This window comes from Neopelma chrysocephalum, unplaced genomic scaffold, assembly GCF_003984885.1.
Source record: "Neopelma chrysocephalum unplaced genomic scaffold, ASM398488v2 Primary Assembly neopelma1_77, whole genome shotgun sequence".
Lineage (NCBI taxonomy): Eukaryota > Metazoa > Chordata > Aves > Passeriformes > Pipridae > Neopelma > Neopelma chrysocephalum.
In genome coordinates, this window is record NW_020897738.1 from 6,468,469 (window position 1) to 6,488,457 (window position 19,989).

The 19,989-nt window shown below is 47.6% G+C and overlaps 1 protein-coding gene across 7 annotated transcripts in view; it reads left to right on the forward strand.

Annotated features, from left to right (window-relative positions):
- The first annotated feature begins 5,615 nt into the window (after positions 1-5,615).
- Positions 5,616-19,989, forward strand: part of ULK1 (unc-51 like autophagy activating kinase 1) — a 79,737-nt gene continuing 65,363 nt past the window's right edge. For 5 of the 7 annotated variants that reach the window (XM_027689582.1, XM_027689587.1, XM_027689585.1 and 2 more), the window contains exons 1-4: positions 5,616-5,811; positions 7,160-7,310; positions 8,169-8,261; positions 8,353-8,394. In XM_027689582.1, coding sequence (XP_027545383.1) covers positions 5,654-5,811; positions 7,160-7,310; positions 8,169-8,261; positions 8,353-8,394 — 444 coding nt within the window. In that variant the 5' untranslated portion in view covers positions 5,616-5,653. Of the gene's footprint in view, positions 5,812-6,549; positions 6,949-7,100; positions 7,311-8,168; positions 8,262-8,352; positions 8,395-19,989 lie in introns of those variants that run through there. The other 2 variants (XM_027689584.1, XM_027689588.1) reach the window with 2 other exon arrangements.

Here is a 19,989-nt window from a genome sequence, read left to right on the forward strand (position 1 = left end):
AGACATCTGAGGTGATAATGTGACTTCACTGTCAGCCTGGACTGCTTTAGAAAGACTCTATTGGGCTGACAGTTTCTTTCTGACCATGAACTTTAGCTCTCTCCTGGAGAAGATGGTCCTTATACAGGGTAAGGCTCCAGGTTTTAGTCATGCCCCCTCCTCATCCATCCCACCATGACCACGCCCTATCTAAAAAGAAGCCCAGGCTGAAAGCTGAGCAACCTTCTTCTGGCTTCCTAAACTATGACTCCATAGATGTGAAAGAAAAGGGACATAATAGTCTTCCCCATGCCATGCCATGAGGTGAGTGGTTATTTTTAATGCAGAGGTCTCCAAAGCAAGGGCTGGTGCCAAAGCACGTTGGAGCTGCTGCAGAGGATCCTGTTGACTTGAATGGATGTTGGAGGGAATCCCAGAGCACAAAAGTGAGGCCCTATGGATGGCACAGACTGAAGTGTGTGTGTGCAGCTGTGCAGGGAGGCTGAGGGTGGTGAGTGTGGGTCTGCTCCCAACCAGGGCGGAGATGACATCTTGTGAGGAACTGCACAGTGATACCTGCTGATTTATGGACAAGCAGTACTTGTTCTGGCAAAAAATAGCTTCCAATTAGCCTGAAAACAGACTGCTCTGGGTGGAGGATTTGCAGACTCTTTTATTTATTGGCAAACCTCATTTTAATATAATCAGCTGCTTGACAGGCAGGTTAGGTAATGATCCTTGATGTGAGTGCTAACAGATTTGAACACCAAGTACAGCCTTTAGTGCCCAGAGCCCTCTGCCAGTAGGTGAAATATATTTGGTATTAAAATGCCATAGGAACCCAGGAAGCCCCTTGCCAGAGCACCTTGCTGAGTACATTAAAATGCTGCCTTCAATAATTCATAATATCTCTTCAGTAAGCTGGTGTGTATGTGTGGGGAGGGGGGTAATAAAACAACTCAGACCTGGCCTGCCAGGATAATTTAGTGGCCAGTTAAATCTCTCAACACTATTAATCAATGAAGTGCCCCACAGCATAAATAAATCCAGAATGTAATATGACAGGGCTATGGAAGCACATGGGAAGTGATTCTTCCTCTCCTGTGTGTGCTGCTCCAGCAGCTGGTATTTGAATAACCTCAATGCTCTAATACTTCAAACATTCAGGCTTTCCAGCTGTGTTATCCCATGTTTAGATGGCACCTAAATGTCTTCCACTCTGCTGTGCGTGCGACACAGGGAGCAGTTGGCTGTGAAAGTTGGAGCAGATTGTGAACTCCACCACTTAATCCAGTGTCTCGTTTCACTGATCAAGAGCTGATGTTGTGAGTGGAGGATCACTCCCTTCCTGAGACAAAAGCATCTTACCAGAGCTGGAATGTTGTTTCTGCAGATCCCTGGTGAGGTATGAACAAATACTCTTGACACAACTTATACTGCTGCTGTAAATTTACAGATGCTTTCAGGACTCCAAATTAATCTACTCATTCAGCCTCTCCAGGAATGCAACACAACAAGGCTGTGTTCAAAATTCTCCTATCCTGGTGAATTTGGTGCAATTCTACTGTAATCTGTGTCTTACCCTTACTGTACTGAGCCAGAACCCAACCTAATAGCAGACATCAGAAATGGATGTGATTAAACAATGTAATTTTAATTTTCCATTAGATTCAGCCTGCAGCTTCCCTTCTATTCATTAATGCTGGGCTAATATTTACTTTTATGACTTAGATATTTGCAGACCTTCCACATATTTCTTCCACCAAACTGATTTTCAGCCAAGCACTGCATATTCAGTACCTTCACTCCTTCCTGATGAATCTGGCAAAACTTCCAGCTTTCAGGTTAGTGTTGGCTCTGCCCAGATACTGGCAATTACCCTCAGCTATTAGGAGGTTTGTGGAAAGCGGATGTGTAACTGCCTTAACATGTCTGAATTTGCATCAGATTTTGAATCCACACAAATACAGTGTCTGCTTTTCATCCAGATGTACTCTGGAACTCATACTCTGATCTTTCCTCCTGTACTACTCTGTCCATCTTTTTTTGGCATCTGCTTCTGTGAAGAAAATTAATTACCCAGCAACAGCACTACACAGGACTGAGCTACAGCCTATATTAAAGCTCATCTTCAGGCTTTGCACTCATTTCACACAAAGAGGAGACATGGGATCAATTATAAGGCTCAACCCATGTGTGGTAACATGTTCAATCCCATCTTGCTCATGTGCTTAAGCCTCATAGTCCGGCATTTCCCTTCCTCCAGAAATGCTCATTTTTTTTGTCCTGGTCTTCAGTATCTGTGTCCGTGAGGCAATTGCTGTAATACACAGATTACACAGGAGGGCCTTGGAAACTCCCTCTGCATCAAGCAGAACTTTGATTTCAAAACAGAGATATACAGCAAGGGAAAGAACTTGTTCTTTGTGATTGCATCTGGCCAAGGATTCCCCCACGCCTTCCAGATGCAGTGGCTCAGCTTCATGGGTGGCTTCTGATCTCTCATCAGGCAGTGTGGGGAACACCAGGATGGAGTTGCTGAACTAGAAAAGCAAAGACATCACGATCTTGGGAAAGGTGACTGTCTGGCCCACAGTGGATGCTTGTATTAAGAAGCTGGAACTGTCTAGAAAAGCACCAAGAAATGTGTCACGCATCTGACACAGGTTCTCTGGGATATGACAGCTCAGGTCTCAGCTATACAGGAGCACATGTGAAATGTCACTGGTCATAGAAGGCACAGGCAAAGGGCACATCTTGCTCTTTGGGTGTAGGGACTGAAGTCTCACACAAGTGTGCACAGAAGCTCTGGTGCCTACAGCTAAGTACACACAGCAGCAGGCAGCTGAGCATGCACCAGCTCTCCACAGCATCCATCTGCCTTCCAAGTTAAACTTTTGCAGTCCAAAATGAAGTCTGTGCTGCTCCAGGTTCCTCCTAAAAGAGCTTGTTTAAAAGTTGTACCTACATGAGCTTCAGACACACCCTGAGCTACTGGTTCGGTACATGCATAATTTATTCCATAGGTTGAACTGTAACGAGAACAGTTTAGCCCCAGATGGAAATCTTTATTCTGTCTTTATTATAAATCTATACTCTGAGTTTGCTTGGTCTTGCATAATTCCCTCATACTTCTGTAGCTTTAACCAATTCCCCAGCTCAGAGATAATTACACTGTGCCTCTGCAGCCCAGAGGTAAGGATGGCACTCTGAGCTTACAGGAGACAGAAACAGCAATATTTATGACTCCTGATTAAAACATGGTATTGGAAAAAAGTATCACTTAAGTCATCGGGATATCAGTTGGCCGTTGTTTTCCTACACATTTGAATTAGAAAAAAGAATAAAGTTGCATTAAATTAAAAAGATAATTTCAAGACAATATTCAGAGGTTTCCCACAGTGGGTGTATGCTTATATTTTTCTCCACCCATCATAAATCTCAGCAGTAGATCTTTCCCCACTCATATTTTGCATTAGTAAATTGAACTCTCTACTCTGTCCCCTCAAAGATTAATGCCTCCATCTGAGGAAGCAGTTGAATATGTGCTGGCGGTAGCACTTTCATCATTAGCAAATGGGAGACTGTGGGAGGAGAAAAGAATTTGCATGTGTTGGATGTTGGCCTAAACATACTCAAACTGAATTCTGGACATCAGGGAAGAATTGATACAGCATAAGCATTTAATCAGCAAACCACAGAAAAAAAATATTTGAGGAATCCTACTTTTAATTAAAAAGCTTTTCATCCCTCTTTGTTCCAACATGAACAAATGTGTCTGCAGAGTGCACTCCAAACATCTCAAACCCATATTTGCTGTCAAGTGGTATTACATTTTATTAGTGATCCTGGGGGAAGTTTTTAAATCTCTGTGGAAGTTTGAAATATTTTCACTACTCTATTTTTTGAAGACACATTTGAGAGACATTTAAATGCTACAAATGTTAAACTAGTAGTTGTGCCTCGTGTGCCCGTGGCATCCAGTACAACTTGGTCCTGATCCTTGTACAGACCTCCAAGTTCCTTCACAGTTCTTCTGCTACCTTGGAGTTCCATTTATTCACTAGTGAGCCTGCTTCAAACGAACCCAGTTTGCCTAAAATCAAAATAAAATGTCAGCAGAGAGGAGGTTGGTTGACTTTGCCACCTGGCTCTGTGGACAGCCGTGTGCAGAAAGCTACCTTAGGACCCAGGTTTAATCAAATCTAAGTTACATTGAGCTTTTTTTTTCACAACCAACAGCACGTGAAGGAACAAAATAAGCACGGGCAGTACAGAACAAAGGCCATTCACCAGCGGGATATTTTGGCCTCTAATTGAACAGCAGTCACATCGACTTCCTCCTTGGCCCAGCTCTGGGACTGGGTGTCTTTGCTGTGCTGGGGAAGGAAAGGCAGAAGCACGTGTGGGCACTGCAGATTTTACCACAGTTCTTGCAAGAGTGCACTTGCTAACCAGGGTGCTCTGGCTGCTTTCCAGCCAAAGCAGATACAAGATTTTGCCTGCCTAGAAATCATCTGAGAAGTTTCAAAACATTTTCTTCACTTCCTGCCTTAAACTTTTGCAACTATTACCTCCTGCGTTAGAGACAGTGGCTTTTAACAACTGGTAGAATTAAATCCTGTGTCTGGCATTTGCCAAGTAGCTTGATATTTTTTGGAAGTTTGATGATGTTCGACATTTTTACCTGTGTCTGTGTTAGCTTTTTAATTATCCCCTTGTGATCATTGGCAATGGCCTGAAATTGTAGATGTGGAGGATACAGGCCTAGAGGAGTGAAAGAAAACAAGTAGCTAAGTATATTGTATCTTTTTAAAAAGCAATTTTTAAATTCATTTCTGCTGAAATCACAAAGGTGCTCTAGTCTTGTTTCAGTTTGAAGGCTACTTCAACAGATAGAATCATCAGATTGAAGAATATCCTCATGACCTTTACAGTTCCCACAAAGCACTAAATAACCGCTGGGATTTGAGACACCAATTAAGACCAGTCGGGCACTGCTACTTTTACAATGGCCTTTGATATACGCTGTCATCTTTCTGCCAAAATTTTAAGCAGAGGAAGGCACCTGAACACGAGTTACGCAGGAACCAAGGGCAATAGATCAGAGGCCAGACATCTTATCAGTCAGCCACGGCTTTTGTGTAGATAACGTAGCCTGACACTGTGAAGTGCTGCTTGTTCCTAATTTTTGCCGTGAACGGTGATAACTGGAGGCACTCGGCGTCACGACACCGAGCACCCTCTGTGCTGGGCGACTGCGGAGCCGCTGGCATCGTACGGGCAGGGTGTGTTTGGTGTTGCTGTGCTGACACAGGTCAATACACAGATCGATACCGAGCAGTTGTGTAAAAAACAAACCCCAGGCTGAGTGTGCGAGCAGGGTGCTGCCTGCGAGGCACGTTGTTCCCTCTGCAGCTGGAATGTGATGTTCTGCTTCGGATGTCGTGATAAGTGTACAGACTGGAGTGAGTGCGCAAGTGCTCTGGATACCACCAGGGCTGGTGGGTTTGGGCACTCTGGAGCAGGGGATGAGGCAAATGCGTGAGAGGTTCCTGTGAGCCCACACCCAGAGGGCAGAGCTTGTGGGTCACTGCACAGCAAGAGACTGGGGACGGCCAAAACGCACACCAGGCTCTGGCCAGGAAAGGTTTCTTATCGCAGCAGTGGTTCCATGCTGAGCTCTGCAGCTCAACGAGAAGGGTTCCTCAGAGGAAAGCTCCATGGAGGCACCCTCGGGCACTCTGGAAGTCTGGTTTGCTCCCCACGGAGGAGCCATGGTCCCCCAGCACAGGAGCGTGTGGAGAGGGGCCAGAGCCTGTGGAGGAGGAGGTGGGCGATGCTGGGGGAGAAGAGGGGGTGGTGGGACTGCGGTCCATCTGAACCCCTCAATGGCTCCTGGGGTGAACTTTTAACAGTTCACCTGAACAGACACGTTTCTTTAGTTGTTGGAAACATCACTTGGTCTGTTCAGCCTGGAGAAGAGGAGAGGGAGGGGAGACCTTATCGAGGTCTACAACTTCCCCATGAAGGGAAGTGGAGGGGCAGGTACTGATCTCTTCTCTCTGGTGACCACTGACAGGACAGGAGGGGACAGCCTCAAGTTGTGTCAGGGTAGGTTTAGGTTGCCTCTAAGGAACAGGTTCTTCCCCCAGAGGGTGGTCCGGCACTGAACATGCTCCCCAGGGCAGTGGTAACAGCACCAAGCCTGACAGAGCTTGAGAAGCCTTTGGACAACGCTGTCAGGTACATGGTGGGGGATGTCCTGTGCAGGGCCAGGAGTTTGACTTTGACGATGCCCGTGGGTCCCTTCCAACTCGGAAGTGATTCCGTGACCCCCCAAAGGCCGAGCGGTCGGCAGGAGCCCTCCCGCCCCACGCCCGGCCGGGGCTCAGGGGGCCCGCGGGGCCGCGGCGCTGACTCAGGCGGGCGGCAGGCGGCGCCTTTAAATGTGCCGGGCCCGGCCGCTCCGCCTCAGGTGCCGCCGCCGCCACCGCCTCCCCCGCCGCGCACCGCGCCTGCGCCGCCCGGCACGACCCGCTCCGTCCGCTCAGCTTTGTGCGGGCCCGGCCCGAGCGAGCCGCGGGACCCGCGGGGCGACACCGACCCCCAGCACCGACCCCAACCCCGACCCCAGCACCGACAGCCGGGGGCGCGGGCCGCCCGCCGCCCTTAAGGTGGATCGCGCTTAAGGTGGAGCGCTGCCGCGAGGCGGACCGGGCGTTAAGGTGGATCGCGCTTAAGGTGGACTCTCGGCGAAGCCGCGCCTGCCGGCGGGGGGGCCGGGGCTCGGCATGGGGAGCCCCGCCTGAAGCGGGGCCCGAGGAGCCGCGCCGGCCCGGCCCGAGGAGGAGGAGGAGGAGGAGATGGGGGAGGCCCGCCGCTGAGGAGCCAGCTTCGCCCCGGCCGCTGACAATGCCCGGCTCCCGGCCGCTCGGCAGGAAAAGGCAGCCCATGGACGAGGGCGAGGTGGGGAGCGCAGCCCGGCGCGGAGCCGGCGGGAGCGGGGCTGCTCCGGCTGCCGGCCGCTCCTTGGGGGAACGGGGAGGGGGGACGGTGGTGATGGTGGTGGTGGTTGCCCCGTCGCGTTTGGATTGGGAGAGGTTTAATTTTCTTTAAAGGCAGCTCCTTCATCACCGCCATCCCCCTCCTCCTCCTCCTCCTCCTCGTCCCTTTGCAGCTCTGAAGCCGCCCCGGCCGCAGCCTCCCCGCCGGCCCCCGGGACCCCCCGGCGCAGCGCCATGGAGGCGGTGGGAAAGTTTGAGTTCAGCAGGAAGGACCTGATCGGGCACGGAGCCTTCGCCGTCGTCTTCAAAGGCAGGCACAAAGAGGTGAGAACACCGGCTGCCTTTTTTTTTTTTTCCCCCCTCTTGCTTTTTTGTTCGGTTATTTATTTATTTATTTATTTATTTCCTGGTCTGGGCCGAGCTGGGCAGCGCGTCCCGGTCACCCCGTCCCCGCCGGCTGCGGTCGCTGTTTCCAGCCCGGGCATCACCCCGGGCTCGGGGCAGCCCTGGGGATGGCAGACGTGTTGTTTGTTGTTATTTATGGTTGTTCTCTTTGGAGTTTTCTTTGGGAGCCAGGCGTATAGTCCCGGCAGGTGGCTTCACCTTGGGGCTGGGAGGCCGGCAGCTGCCTGGGGGGTGTCCACAGACTCCCCCAAAACCTGCCCTCCCCTGTCTGTGAACTCTGAATCCCTCCACGCTGTCTGTGAAGTGTGTAGAGAGCCCTTCCTTTAGTTTGGGTTGGGTTTTTTAGGGTTTTTATTTTGTGCCTGTGAAGTCTTTTTCTTTCTCCACTTAATTTTTCCAGGAGGAGGAGAAATCTCATACTGGTAAATAAAAGGAAACCAATCCGGCAGTGGATTTTCCATCATTAGGGCTTGGGATAAGCTGTGGCTCCCACAGTGCGTTTATTTCTAGTGATTAAATAAGAGGATAATCGCCATATAAAGTAGTAACAAAAACCCAAACCTTGGGCTTTTCTCCTTGGGCTGACAAGCATAATTTGGAAAGGGCAAGTCTGAACAAGCGAGAGGTAGGCATTAGGATGTGAACTGAGAGGCCTTTACCGGTGCTGCACAACAGTTTGTTCAATAGTATTTGTAATCTGTTAAGAGGCTGCTTATCCTAATGTAAATTAATGGTGAAATTTACATTTACCTTTGCATTACATATGCACTATTTCAGAAACCTGAGCTGGAAGTAGCTGTGAAATGCATTAACAAGAAGAACCTTGCAAAATCACAAACTCTGCTGGGCAAGGAAATAAAAATCCTTAAGGTAAAAGCAAACTGACTTGTTTCCTTCAGTCTTTGTTCTATATGCCCTTTGTTGCTCTTATCTTATAGTCTTTTTTTTCCCTTCTTTCTAGGAATTGAAGCATGAAAACATTGTTGCCTTGTATGACTTCCAGGTAAATACATTCAATTATGGCAAAACATTTTGGATTTGGGAAAGGTTGAATGGAGTTTGTGAAACTTAAGTTTTTAACAAATGTTTTGTATTCAGACGTGTATTCTGGGGGGAAAAGTCTTCTGATAAGTTAGGGAAAGATAAACAAACACTGTTGAGCAGATCACGTGTTAGTTATTGGCTGGACCATAGAACTTGTGTGCAGTTGGCAGTTGAAGTGGGAGCTTCTGTTCCCAGGATGTAATGCAGTGTGTGGTGAATATGTCTGTGGAGGAAGCTCTTAAGTTCTCAAAATCCTAGAAATAAAATTACAGTAGTTTATTTTTGGCATGCCCACCTTTGGTTTTCTTTCTCTGGTCTGGATAAACTCCCTGAGAAAATTTCTTTTTCCTGGGCCGTGTTAAAATAGTGCGAGCATGACTTTGTGGCATATGATTGTCTCCAGTTCCAGAGGATTTTAATTGGCATTTTTCTGTTGTCCTTGTGGCAGTCACTAAGTGTTAAAAATTGCAGCAGGCATTTTTAGATTATTGTGGTTTCCCACAGTTGCCTTTTCCTTCAAAGTCAGCCCTGAAGATCTAATCTGAGGGGCTAAAACCAATCCGCTCTGAAACCCGAGTTATCCAATGACTTTTTATTTTTTTCCCTTGAATATTTAGTTAATTTGCCCAGTGACCCAGCAGGATTTTTCTTAGATATTTGTGATGCTTTTTAAAATAACGCTGCAGGATGGGAAGCCTAAGATGGAACCCATGTGATTGTGGGCGAGGGTCTGGTGCCTCGGTGGGGGCTGATGTGGAGTGACATCTGTGTGACCAGGGACCCCCGGCTGGCCCTGGGGTGGCTTTATCGGGAGCCCGCTGCCCTGCCGCTGATATCACGTGTCCCGCAGGCCGCCGTGTTTGTTGACATTCCTCCTTTTCCCGTGGATTGGCTCCGGTGGCTCCCACGTCACCCCAGACACGAATCCCGGCCGGCCGGAGCAGCGGTGCCTGCCTGCGGTGCCTTCTGGGGGCTGTAGTCTGGGGGCTGTGTCAGTCCCTCCCTGCCCGAGCAGGGGGCTCTGGCCAGGTGCTGCTGGGGCCCCGGGGGTTTATTTTGGTGAGAGGTGGAAGTGTGGGGGTGTCAGGTTGCTCTGGGAGGGAGAGAAAGCTGCTGGGAGCAGGATTCGTTTGGAAAATATCGTTTGGATATGTAGCCGTGCATTGCTCCTGAGCAGCCCTTCAGAGCTGGGCTGGCGAAGCAGTGGCTGCCTTTGGCCCGATGTGTGCTGCAGAGTAGCTGGGAAAGCTTCCTCTGGGCACAGGCCACTTGGGGCATTAGATCTCATGGGGTTTTTTATCCTTCTCTGTACCTTCTAAATTTGCATAATACCTTTTTGGCTTGAGGGAGTGAGCGGCTGCTCCTGCACTTCTTCTGTAGTTTGCATTTGTATGAAGCCTTTATGCTGCTGGGTGTGCTCATTGCAGATCTTTCAAAACTTCTGCTGTGTTCCTCTCCCTGCTTCAAATGACTGCTGGGTAGGAAGCAGCTCAAAGACATTTTCTGCAAAAGGAGCAATTTTATCGCTGTTACAATTATAGCAATGCGTTTTTCTCCTTTTGTGATGGGCTTTAGTTAAATCCTATGTATAGCAGTGTAGTCTGGTGAGATTTTTCACAAGAAACTGTGCTAGATGCCAAAAAACAAGAACTTGAGAATGGTCCAGGGCTCAAGACATGCCCAGCTGTATGTTTAGTTACCAGCTTTGTCAGAGAGTCCTTGTATGACCTGAGTAATTTGATTTCTCAGACAAAATGAGATGATTTAGGGAGCAGTGGGTGTTTTATAGTGCCCACTCCAGGGTGTGGAGTCTCCTCTGGTATGAGGTGATCGGTCACCAGACAGTCTGATGGGGTCCACCCACATGGGTTGTGTGTGTAATGTGTCTGAGTGTTTGGCCTGCTGGGGAGTTGTATGAGAGTAAATTACCTGCAAAGCTAAAAGTGCAGGTCTGTGGAAGGCTGGCTACTGCCCACTTTTCCTTACTTTGTAGAAAAGACTGGTGATTACTCACCTTGCTCTCCCAAGGCAAGATTGGTTGCTTCATTCATAGCTGCATGTGTATTTACCCTCGAAAATATATTTGCAGTTAATTGAGCCTTTCCTTGTAGGCCTTCTAAAACTGAAGAGGTTTATTCCTGTATTACAACATCATAGAGCTGAAGGAAAATAATACTTCCTGTGGAACTTAATGTTGCCCTGTAGCTTTGTCTGTCATTGCATTTTGTGTCCTCCCTCTCTCTGCTCTGCCTGTCAACAGTGACTCTGACTTTTACTCATGTACACAAGGAAATGGTTACCAAAACCACAGTGGCTGTAAGCAAGTGATTACACGCAGTGATGCTTTCATTTGCATTTTCCTGGTTAAAAACTAATGTTAACCAGGCCCCATACAACACAAGATTTTTGATGTAATGCCAGATTTGCTTCAGACAGACATTTGCAGTGCTGATATTGAGCACTGACAAGCAGCTTTCACCCTGGCACCCATAGTTTATCCTTCAAATCCAGGAAAATTGCTGTGCTACTTCTCATGTCATAGATCTTTGTGATATTGGTTCATAAATAATGACAAAATAAGAAGCTTCCTAGGAGTAAATGATACTGACAAATGTTTAATGGATAAAAGTGCAGTGACTGGACTTTTATAGATCCCCTTGCTGGAGTCCTGAGAGCAGTGTCAGAACATGAGAATGGCTCACAAAATGAAATATGCATATTCCCATTATTATGTGCTCATGTATTAATGAGAGGTGCATTTAGAAGCCTAATGCAAGAATCCCTGCTCAAAAAGAGGATAAATCATCTTGTATTGCATTTCTGAGAGTGCTGTCTGTTTAGTGGCTGTATGGAGTTGTGGTGCAGGTTTTTCCTAGGCACAGGAGATGTTTGGCATACAGTAAAAACTCTGTTCTGCCATCTGTGGGGTGCATTAGTAGTTATTGAGCAATCCCTGACTCCTCAGCTGGCTTGCAGAGGGGCTGGAGTTGGGGACCCCAGTCTGCAGCAGGCGAGGGGGGTTCAGCAGTCCAGAGGGACATCTGGATACCAGAAGTCTCTTTACTCTGAAGGCAGCCAAATGAGCTTTTGTTCCTTAAGGTGGAAATTAGTAACAACAAGGATACAAATGATGGTTTCTGCCAGTATGGAAATGAGGTTTCTCGGAAAACTGATCTCCAAAACTCTGAGGATCAGCTCAACTCTTCACACACATTGACACTGGAAGGTTAGCACGTGTGGTCTGGTGTGTGGGACTTGCTCTGGTTTCCTTTCTGACTCAGGGCATTGATTCTGTGATCTTGATTAGCTGAGGGGATTCAATGGTAGCAAGGTAACTCTTGAGCTTTTCAGATCTGGGAGCACTGTGTCCTAGACAGCTTCTTCCAGCACTACTCAGAACTAAGTTCTTACATGTAACTAAGATCTTTGGGCAATGGGAGAACCTGGGTGTGTTTTCCTCCCTGTGCTGTGCCAGCTGCCCCAGATTGAGTAAGTGTCAACTGAAGATCTCACACGTGGCTGTGTTGGTGCTAGGGCAGAAAATCTGCTATTCCTGGACATAAGTCATGCTTTGGATATTAGAAAGCATTTTCCTGCGTGAAATAGGAAGAAGGATTACTAAACTGGTGTGTTTTCCCTAATTCTGTGCTGCGAGCTGAGCTTGCTTCTTAAAGCAGGCTGGCTAGGACTGTGCTTGTGTGGGTATTGGGTGGGGTTTGTGTTGGTTTTCTTTTTTTATTCCCAATTTTTGCACGGGTGGGATGGACTGGCCACGGCAACCCAGCTGTTAACGTCAGGCAGGGCACTGCTGTGACGTTTGTGCTCAGCCTGTGTTACCTGAGGGTCTGCTTTCCATAATTTGGTGACAAGTTGGCTTATTGTACTCACGAGTTTGGGATGAGCTGAGAGTAATGCCTAACTCGCTCATCTAGCACAGACTCACCAAAAATATTTCTGCTGGCATGACTGTATCATCTGGAGACAAAGAACACGGAGTCCTTGCAGTGCAGTTTTTCTCATGCACATGGATTAAGGAATGGGTGGCAGAACAAACCACTTCTCAGCTTAGTGATCAGTCAGCCTGGGCTGGTGATAATAACAGCCTTGCTGTGTTGCTACTGTATAGCAAGTCCTTGTGATCAATAGGACCGTGGCTGCTGGGCTGTGATGTTCTGCTGTGCTGTCTGCACCATCACCCTTTTCTGACACGGAGCCTTTAGCTGTTAGTCTGCATCTTGTGTACGTGCCTGCTGCTGTCCCCTGGGACCTCTGGAGTGCAGTGTCCTTAGGTGTGTCCTTCCCAGTGCCCTCCAGCCTCATCAGCTGCAGCGCCGTGCTGGGGAGCGTGGTGTGGGATGAATCAGTGTTGCAGCAGTGTCACCTCATGCCTCACCACCTCTCGTGCCACCTCACGCAGGATCTCCTGCTCCTCAGGCGCTGCTGTTCGGGTGCCCCATCTCGGGGAGACAGGGCTCCCCTGCGACACTGGGAGTGACTAAGGAGGTACTCTGTGTCTGGGAGATCGCAGTCCTGAGGTCAGGCTGCCTGGTTAAATCCTGCTTTAATTCCATCCCCGAGCGAAGCTGGCAGGTTGCCTGGTGAGTGGGTGTAAAGTGCAGGCTTCTCTGAACTGCCAAGCAATCCTCTTTCTGTTTGCACTGCGGACAGGAATGGTGTGTGTGCTGTCCTGCTCCGTCAGCATCCTCCCATCTGTTGAAGGGAATCACTGAAGATTGGATCTGGCTTAATTTAGAGCTGGAAGGGAAAAGGACAAAAACCCAACCACCCGCTGCCAGTAGTTTTGTAGGGTGAGGCTTGAGAGTTTAGTGGACCAAAATGGATATGTTTGTGGAGAGTTGAGAATTTTATAGCCTTCACTAGCCGAGTACCCCCCTGTGCAGGTCACAGAAACATCTAGCAAATATTGACCACTAAATATAGACCTCAGAGGAGTCATAGGCTTTTTATAGAGGGAGTTGTCTTGCTGCATTTCTGAAGTTATGATCACTGTTTTACTCATCCCGTGTGTAAAGCACATACCTGTGCTCCTCTCACATGATGAAGGTGTCATGGAAGAGCCGGCAATGTGGTGGTTAATAGCCTCTAAAGCTCCTGTGGAAGGCAGCATTACTCAGACTATAATGACAGATTAAGGAATGTTTCCCAGGAGTAATCGGAAACTGGTCGGCTGTTGTGTTCGCAGTTTGACAGCAGAGCTCTGTAACGGCAGAAGTGCTGCTCGTGCTGCTCTCCTTGAAGTTCCATCAGTGTTTCCACCATGAAAATTTCCACTGTGTAAATCCTTGTGATGACTGAGTGCGTTTGGTTGGAGCGAGCAAAGCAAGGAGGTGAAGATTTGGAGGATAGATGGGAAGAGGTGCCTCGTAATCAGTGGCTGGATGGGATTAAATTCAGATGGAGAATGCTTGAATTTATTTTGAGTATTTATAGGTTCAAACCACAGCCTAATTAAAAGATTTAATTTTGTGGCTGGACTGAACTTGCTCCTAAACTGCAATAAAACTGTGTTTCAAAAGCTCATCTTAATGCTCAAGCTTATCTAGAGAATTGAGGATACAGTTCACTTTCAAGTGTCTTCCTTTCTCCTCTCCCTTTCTTGCACCACCTGCCTTCCCACCTGTTGATACCAGTTGAAAAGCTTTGCAGAACAAGCAGACTAGCAAACAGAGGGTTGGTGCTGGTGGTAGGAATCCAGGCTGGATGGCTCTGGTTTGCTTTGGCAAAGCACCTCGAGAAGCTCTGGTCCTTGGAAGCAGATGTGGGTCATCCATGAGGTTCACTGCCTTCATCCCAGAAGTGAGATACAGTGGGAAATGAGCAGCCAAGCACAGGAGTGGTCAGCAAAGGTGGTGGTCTTTGATCTGCGAGGGGTTTTGGTTTGGTTTTGTTTTCAAAATAAGTACGGGTGTTTTTTGTTTGCTTTCTGTTGGCTGGGTGTTGTTTTTGTTTGGGTTTTTTTTGCTGTTACTTACGTTCATGTAGCAATAACAAATGGCAAACTTGGTGGAAAATGAATGATAATGATGTGGTCTTCACATGCAAAGTTTCTCAGATACAGACCTAAACATATTTTGCTTAAGCAAAAGCATCTTAATTGTCTTCAGATGTTATGGTTCCTCTCTGAGAAATGTATTAACAAATGTTCACAGCAGAATTCAGAAGACCCCTGCCCATAGATAGCTTTGCAACCTCTTCTGAGCTTACTGTATAGCAAAGAGGTGCTTTAACTGTGCTATATCTCCTGGATTATAATGTGCAGACCTTAAATATCACCATAAACATAGCGATGCTGTCAAAATGCAAAGTGAGGATCTCAGCTGCATTTGTTTACTAAGCAAGGTTGTTTCAAGGGGGGCTGATAGAAATGAATCAAATTGTGCATCACTGGTTGCTTGGGGCAATAATGTTCTGTCTGGCTGCAGGAGCACCTGGCTTGTCTCCCAGCATCAGAGTAACAGGAGGAATTAGGTCAGCTGAGCTGGCATAGTAGGGATCAACCAGACAGTGTGGGTCGGGTGGGGGGGAGTGAAAGATGCGTAATTTTAAGTCGTTAGAGATCCCATTTAGCAAAGTGTCTTACATGTCCGGGAAGGCAGGGCCTCCCAGCTGGGGTGTGAGACCTGCTGGTGTGATGGGGAACCCCAGGGGCCACAGTGGGGTCCAGTGGTGTCAGGCAGGGCTGGGAGGCAGCCCCAGGGGCTGCGGGGTGGGCTCTGCCTGTCCCCTCCCTGTGTGTGCTGTGTCCTGTCACCGTGTGCACGACTCAGCCACGGGGGGACTTTCTCTCTGAAGGCTTCATTTGCATTTGATGTTTTCTTCATTTGGTTGGCAATTGTAGCCAGCATGTTAAATATGTTAAAAAGTACTCATTTCTCTGTTTTTTAAATACCGAAGATTTGAGCCCATGTTTCTCTGGCTTTCAGTGGCTGGATTTTTTTCCCCTCTTAATTTAAGACAGTTTTTATTTGAAAGAAAACTTATACTTTTTTTCTTTAAATTCCTTGTTTCCACACCTTTGTGATAACAAGTGTGTTTGTTTTCTTGAATCTGGTACATGAAGTCTCAAATAAATGGATATAAAAGAGAAGACTCATAAAGGCCAGTCACTCATGCAGCTGCCATAGAAGAGCTCAGGGAGGTCAGACACTTTCAGAGTTGCTTAAAAAACAAACAAACAAAGAAGACCAACAAAATAACTGAACAACTCCTGCAGAGTATCAGATTGTGTTGGGGATATACCATTAAAAAACAAGCAATTTCCAACTTTATCAGTGGAACTACATTAATCAAACAAAAATCAAACTTCAGGACTTGGTCACTCTGCTTGTACTTGCACATATCTCAGTGAATTAATGTGTCTCAATGACTGTAATTAAAACTGAAATGCTCACATTTCTACTGTGTTCTCCACCTCGACCCCCAGCTCTCCCCCCATTACTCCTACTCATTGGGCAGGCTCATAAAATGCAACTTTACAGTATGCAAGGATTTAATTCCAGTACATGTGACTGAGCTTAAGGGAGTGGGGAATTCAACTTTAAAAGTTCAGTTCGTAGCATGGCTGTGATACAAAAAGGAGATAAGGAATAAATACAGAAAAGCAAATCGGATCTTGATTATTTTTATCATTGTTTTTAGAATTCTGCAGTTTCCTCTCTTGGTAGTATTAACATAATGCATTGCCATTTGCAAAGAAGCTTGCTTTTGTTCGAAAAAGCTTCTAGGTATTATTCTGTTGGCAAGGGGGGTAACTACTTCCTTCTACTCTGTGTCAGGAAGTTCAAACTTTTCAGGATTCTGCTGGCTTTTTTTTCATCTACATTCTCTTATCCTTGCTGGGCTGCTGCAGCTGCTGCATGCAGATGTGGCCTGCAGCCAGTGCTCTCAGGCAGTGATGCCTCCCCAGGAGTTGGCTGGGGGGGCACAGGCTGCTGTAGGAGGTGCAGCCTTACCCCCAAAGCAACATGAGGGAGTAAGGAGGGATTGCTTTTCAGTGTTCCTGTAGCACAAGTCCTCAGTTTGCTCTGATGTGCATGTTTTTGGTCTTGCCTTGAAGCTCCATGACCTGTGAAACCCAGCACTTCATCTCTCTACCCCATTATGACATGAATCTCATAGTCTGGTTTCTGTGGTCAGGCTCAGATGCAGCTCCAGCTGTGGTGTGCTGCTGCTCTGCAGAGGCCCCATCTGCCTCTGAAGGAGAGCCAGGTTTTTCTGTCTGAGCTCTCTGCGAGTGCTGTGGCTCACCAGTCATCCAGCAAGTGCCTTGGATCTCAGGGCTTTGGTGGAGGGCAGCAGTGAAGTTGTGTGAAGCCAAGAGCAGAGTGCCCAGCAGTGGGGGTGTGACCAGCACTGCCCTGCCTCTGCCTGCAGGGGAGGGGAGGGGCTGCTCTGAAGGAACCTGCTGGAAGCTCCTGTCCAGTGGAAGGGATGGGGAAGTTTCTTCAGGCCACTTGAAGACTGAGCTGCCTTCCCAGCTGTGCTCCCATTTGTCCTTGGTGGGATGAGCTGCCTGGCAAACAGCAGCTCCCTGGACATGACGTTGTCTCGGTTGGGTTTTTAATGTCATGCAGGCAGACTTCAGAACCGTTGCCAGGAGGATGGGAAATACTTTCCCTCCCTTCCTGAAGCCTGTGTAGAACCAAAGGATAGCCTTCCTGCTGTTTTTGATCTGCCCTCAAGTACAACCTGTCCTGGAACAACTCATCATATTTACAGTGGAGAACATGTAGTGCTTGGAATGGGGCAGTGCAGACCCTGGACATCACTGTTCTTCTCGTCATACAAAAATTGGCCTGCTGCAAGGGCAGCCATAAACCATTTCTGTCCTGCAGGGCCTCCCTTCTGCTTGCTTTGTGCCTCTACTGGTGCTCTGCATCCTGGGCAAGCTGGCAGGTCAGTAGGAAGTGGAATGCAGTCAAGAGCCAATGCAGAAGTTCGTGGGCCTCTCTGGGACTTGCTTTCTGGTGCTTATTCCATGGGATCTACAGAAAGAAACTAGGAGCCCTCACGCTTCTGGGAAGTCACAGATCTGCTGACCATGGTAATAACACTGTTCAGTCAGTAGCAATAGGTTTTATTGCTGGACCTGGATGTGTCAAAACAGGCAAAGGTATTGGATAGACTATGGGATGATGGTGTGTGTTGGTTGCATGTCACTTGCTGGACCTTGTGCTTTTCTGTGACTGCTACTGTAGCCCAAGATTTATCACTTTCAGGGTAGCCCTTACTCAAGAGGAAAGTGGCTGCTGGTTCCTTATAACTTATAACTTGGTGCAGGACTTTGCTGGCTGCACGACTTGAATCCCAAAAGTCTGTCCTAAAAGATGCTTTTGTCTGGCTGTGAAGCTGTGTCTGGGCTTGAGAAACATTTTGTGGTATTGCATGTCCATGCAGAGAGGAGATTATACTGCAGTGAGTGCTTTCCTTTTCTTTCTTCATCTGAGTTAATTGTTGTCTGCTGAATTGGAAGCCTGTTCAAAATGTTCCTTATTGAGGTACAAGAGGAGTGAGGAGGATGACCAGGGTTAGAGAACAGGTGAACACAGGAGGCTCTGAGACATGTTTTTCTCTTCACTTGAGGTCAAAAGGCATGTAAATATCTTATAGCTGTTTGCTTTGGATCAGTTTTCCAAAGGATGATGAGCACTGGTAGGTGCTCCCACACTTCAGGTTGATGTTACTATTGTCTCTTTTGTTCACATGGTTGCGTCAGGGGATAATCCTTGCATAGCGTGACAGTTTTCCTTTCCCTCTCCAGGGGTTAGCCTGCTCAAGCCAAACTGTGAGCCCCAGTGAAATAATACAAAGACATTTTGCTTTTTTGAAAGTTTCTTCCATCTCTTGAGAACAGTGGGTTCGTTTTTCCCCAGTCCAGTGTGCTCGAGAGGCCCTGCCTGAGCTGGTGGCTTTCCAGGTGCCATTGGCCTGGGAATTGGCTCCTGTAAGGCAAAGTTGTGTTTATTACAGACTGTGTTCATGATTCCAGTTTCACTGTCAGAAAGCAATGACCAGAGACCATAGGCCAGGAGGGCACTGGCTCCATGAGATCCTCTTGGCAAGGCAGGAGGATGCAGCGTGCTGTGGTTCTGCTGCAGTGAGTGGGGGAAATACCAAAAGTCAAAAAAAAAAAGGTGGAAAAGCTTAGCTTTCTGTTGAGTTATCTTCCACTGTCAGACCCTCAGCCTTGCTACACTACTGTTGTGTTGGTGCAGTTGGTTAAGTCCCAGCCTCACTTACAGAGATCCATGCATGGCAATTATCTTGGCTTGGCAGTGCCTCTGGGTGCTGTTTGAGAGGTGGTGTGGGAGATAACTCCTGAGTGGTACAAACCAGGAACCTTTGCCATCAGAGGGAGGCCAGCAAACGGGCTGATCTTCAGGAGGGTAACAAAACCAGCCTTAAGGACTTGAGTCCATACAGCTCCTCTCCTACAGGCAGCAGGAGCTTTGTCAGCCCTGTGGTGCTCAGCACATGGTCGTAACAGTGGACCTACATTTGTGTTCAAAGTGTTCCTCCTGCATCTCCCAGTCTTCCTAGAAAAGAAGACTTGTGTGAGGTGGAAGCCATTCTTCACTGGTTTTACCCCTAAGTTGTTACAGCACTGGTCCCTCATAGATTGGTGAGAACACTGCACTGCTGAGACAGTCCTGAGTGTTGTGTAACCAAATTTCCGCTTTTTTTTCCTTCCTGAGCACCTTTCTAAACTCGGTGGCAGGCTGAGTGCAGGGGTAGGGTGCAGAGGAGGATTTTTCTAAGGAAAATTCCTCTTACTGACTTTTTAAGCTGTGGTGGGAGGATGACTAACTGTGGGTACACCCAGACATTTCCCTTTGGACACACCTAAAGACACACTTTCCAAGAAGATCATGCCACCTTCCAGTATGGGTGGAGAGAAAATTTAAAGGGAGACAGGACTGCTGGGTCTTGATGTCCATAATTCCATCCCTCCTAGTGTCCCAGTGGGGAATTTTAGCAGAGCACAGTCCTGGGGTGATTTATGGTGTACTGCTAAATGAGATTTCTTCATTTCTTTGTCCTCCATCAGCAGATGTGTGTTATTTGTAGACAGCAGAGGCTGTTGCCTATTTTTACACTCAATTAAATTGTAACTTCATTGCTGGGGCCTCTGCTGCAAGAACTACAAGTCAGGCAATGATCCAGACTGATTAATTATCAGCTTAATGCCTTTGGCAGAGGCCTTTTGCTGCTATTGTGGAGCATGGTCAGGGTGCTGCTACACTTTGTGATGAGAGGAAAAGTTTGGGGGTTGTCTCTGTGCTGTTCCCTTCATTGAGCTTGTTTAGTGACAGGATTAGCCTTGGCTGCACCAACTGGCACATGTGAATAAGAGGTCCAGAGGAAATTATCTGTGGTGCTTCTTGGACATGAGCCTCTGCAGAAATTCAACAAACTGTCACACTTTTCTTGTTGCTGATATGGAAACAAGTGGGCTGGGTGTTTTGGGGTTTTTTTTTGGAGAAACTGGTCGCTTGCAAAATTTGGCTTGCAGTATTTTTTCCTTGTTTTGTTA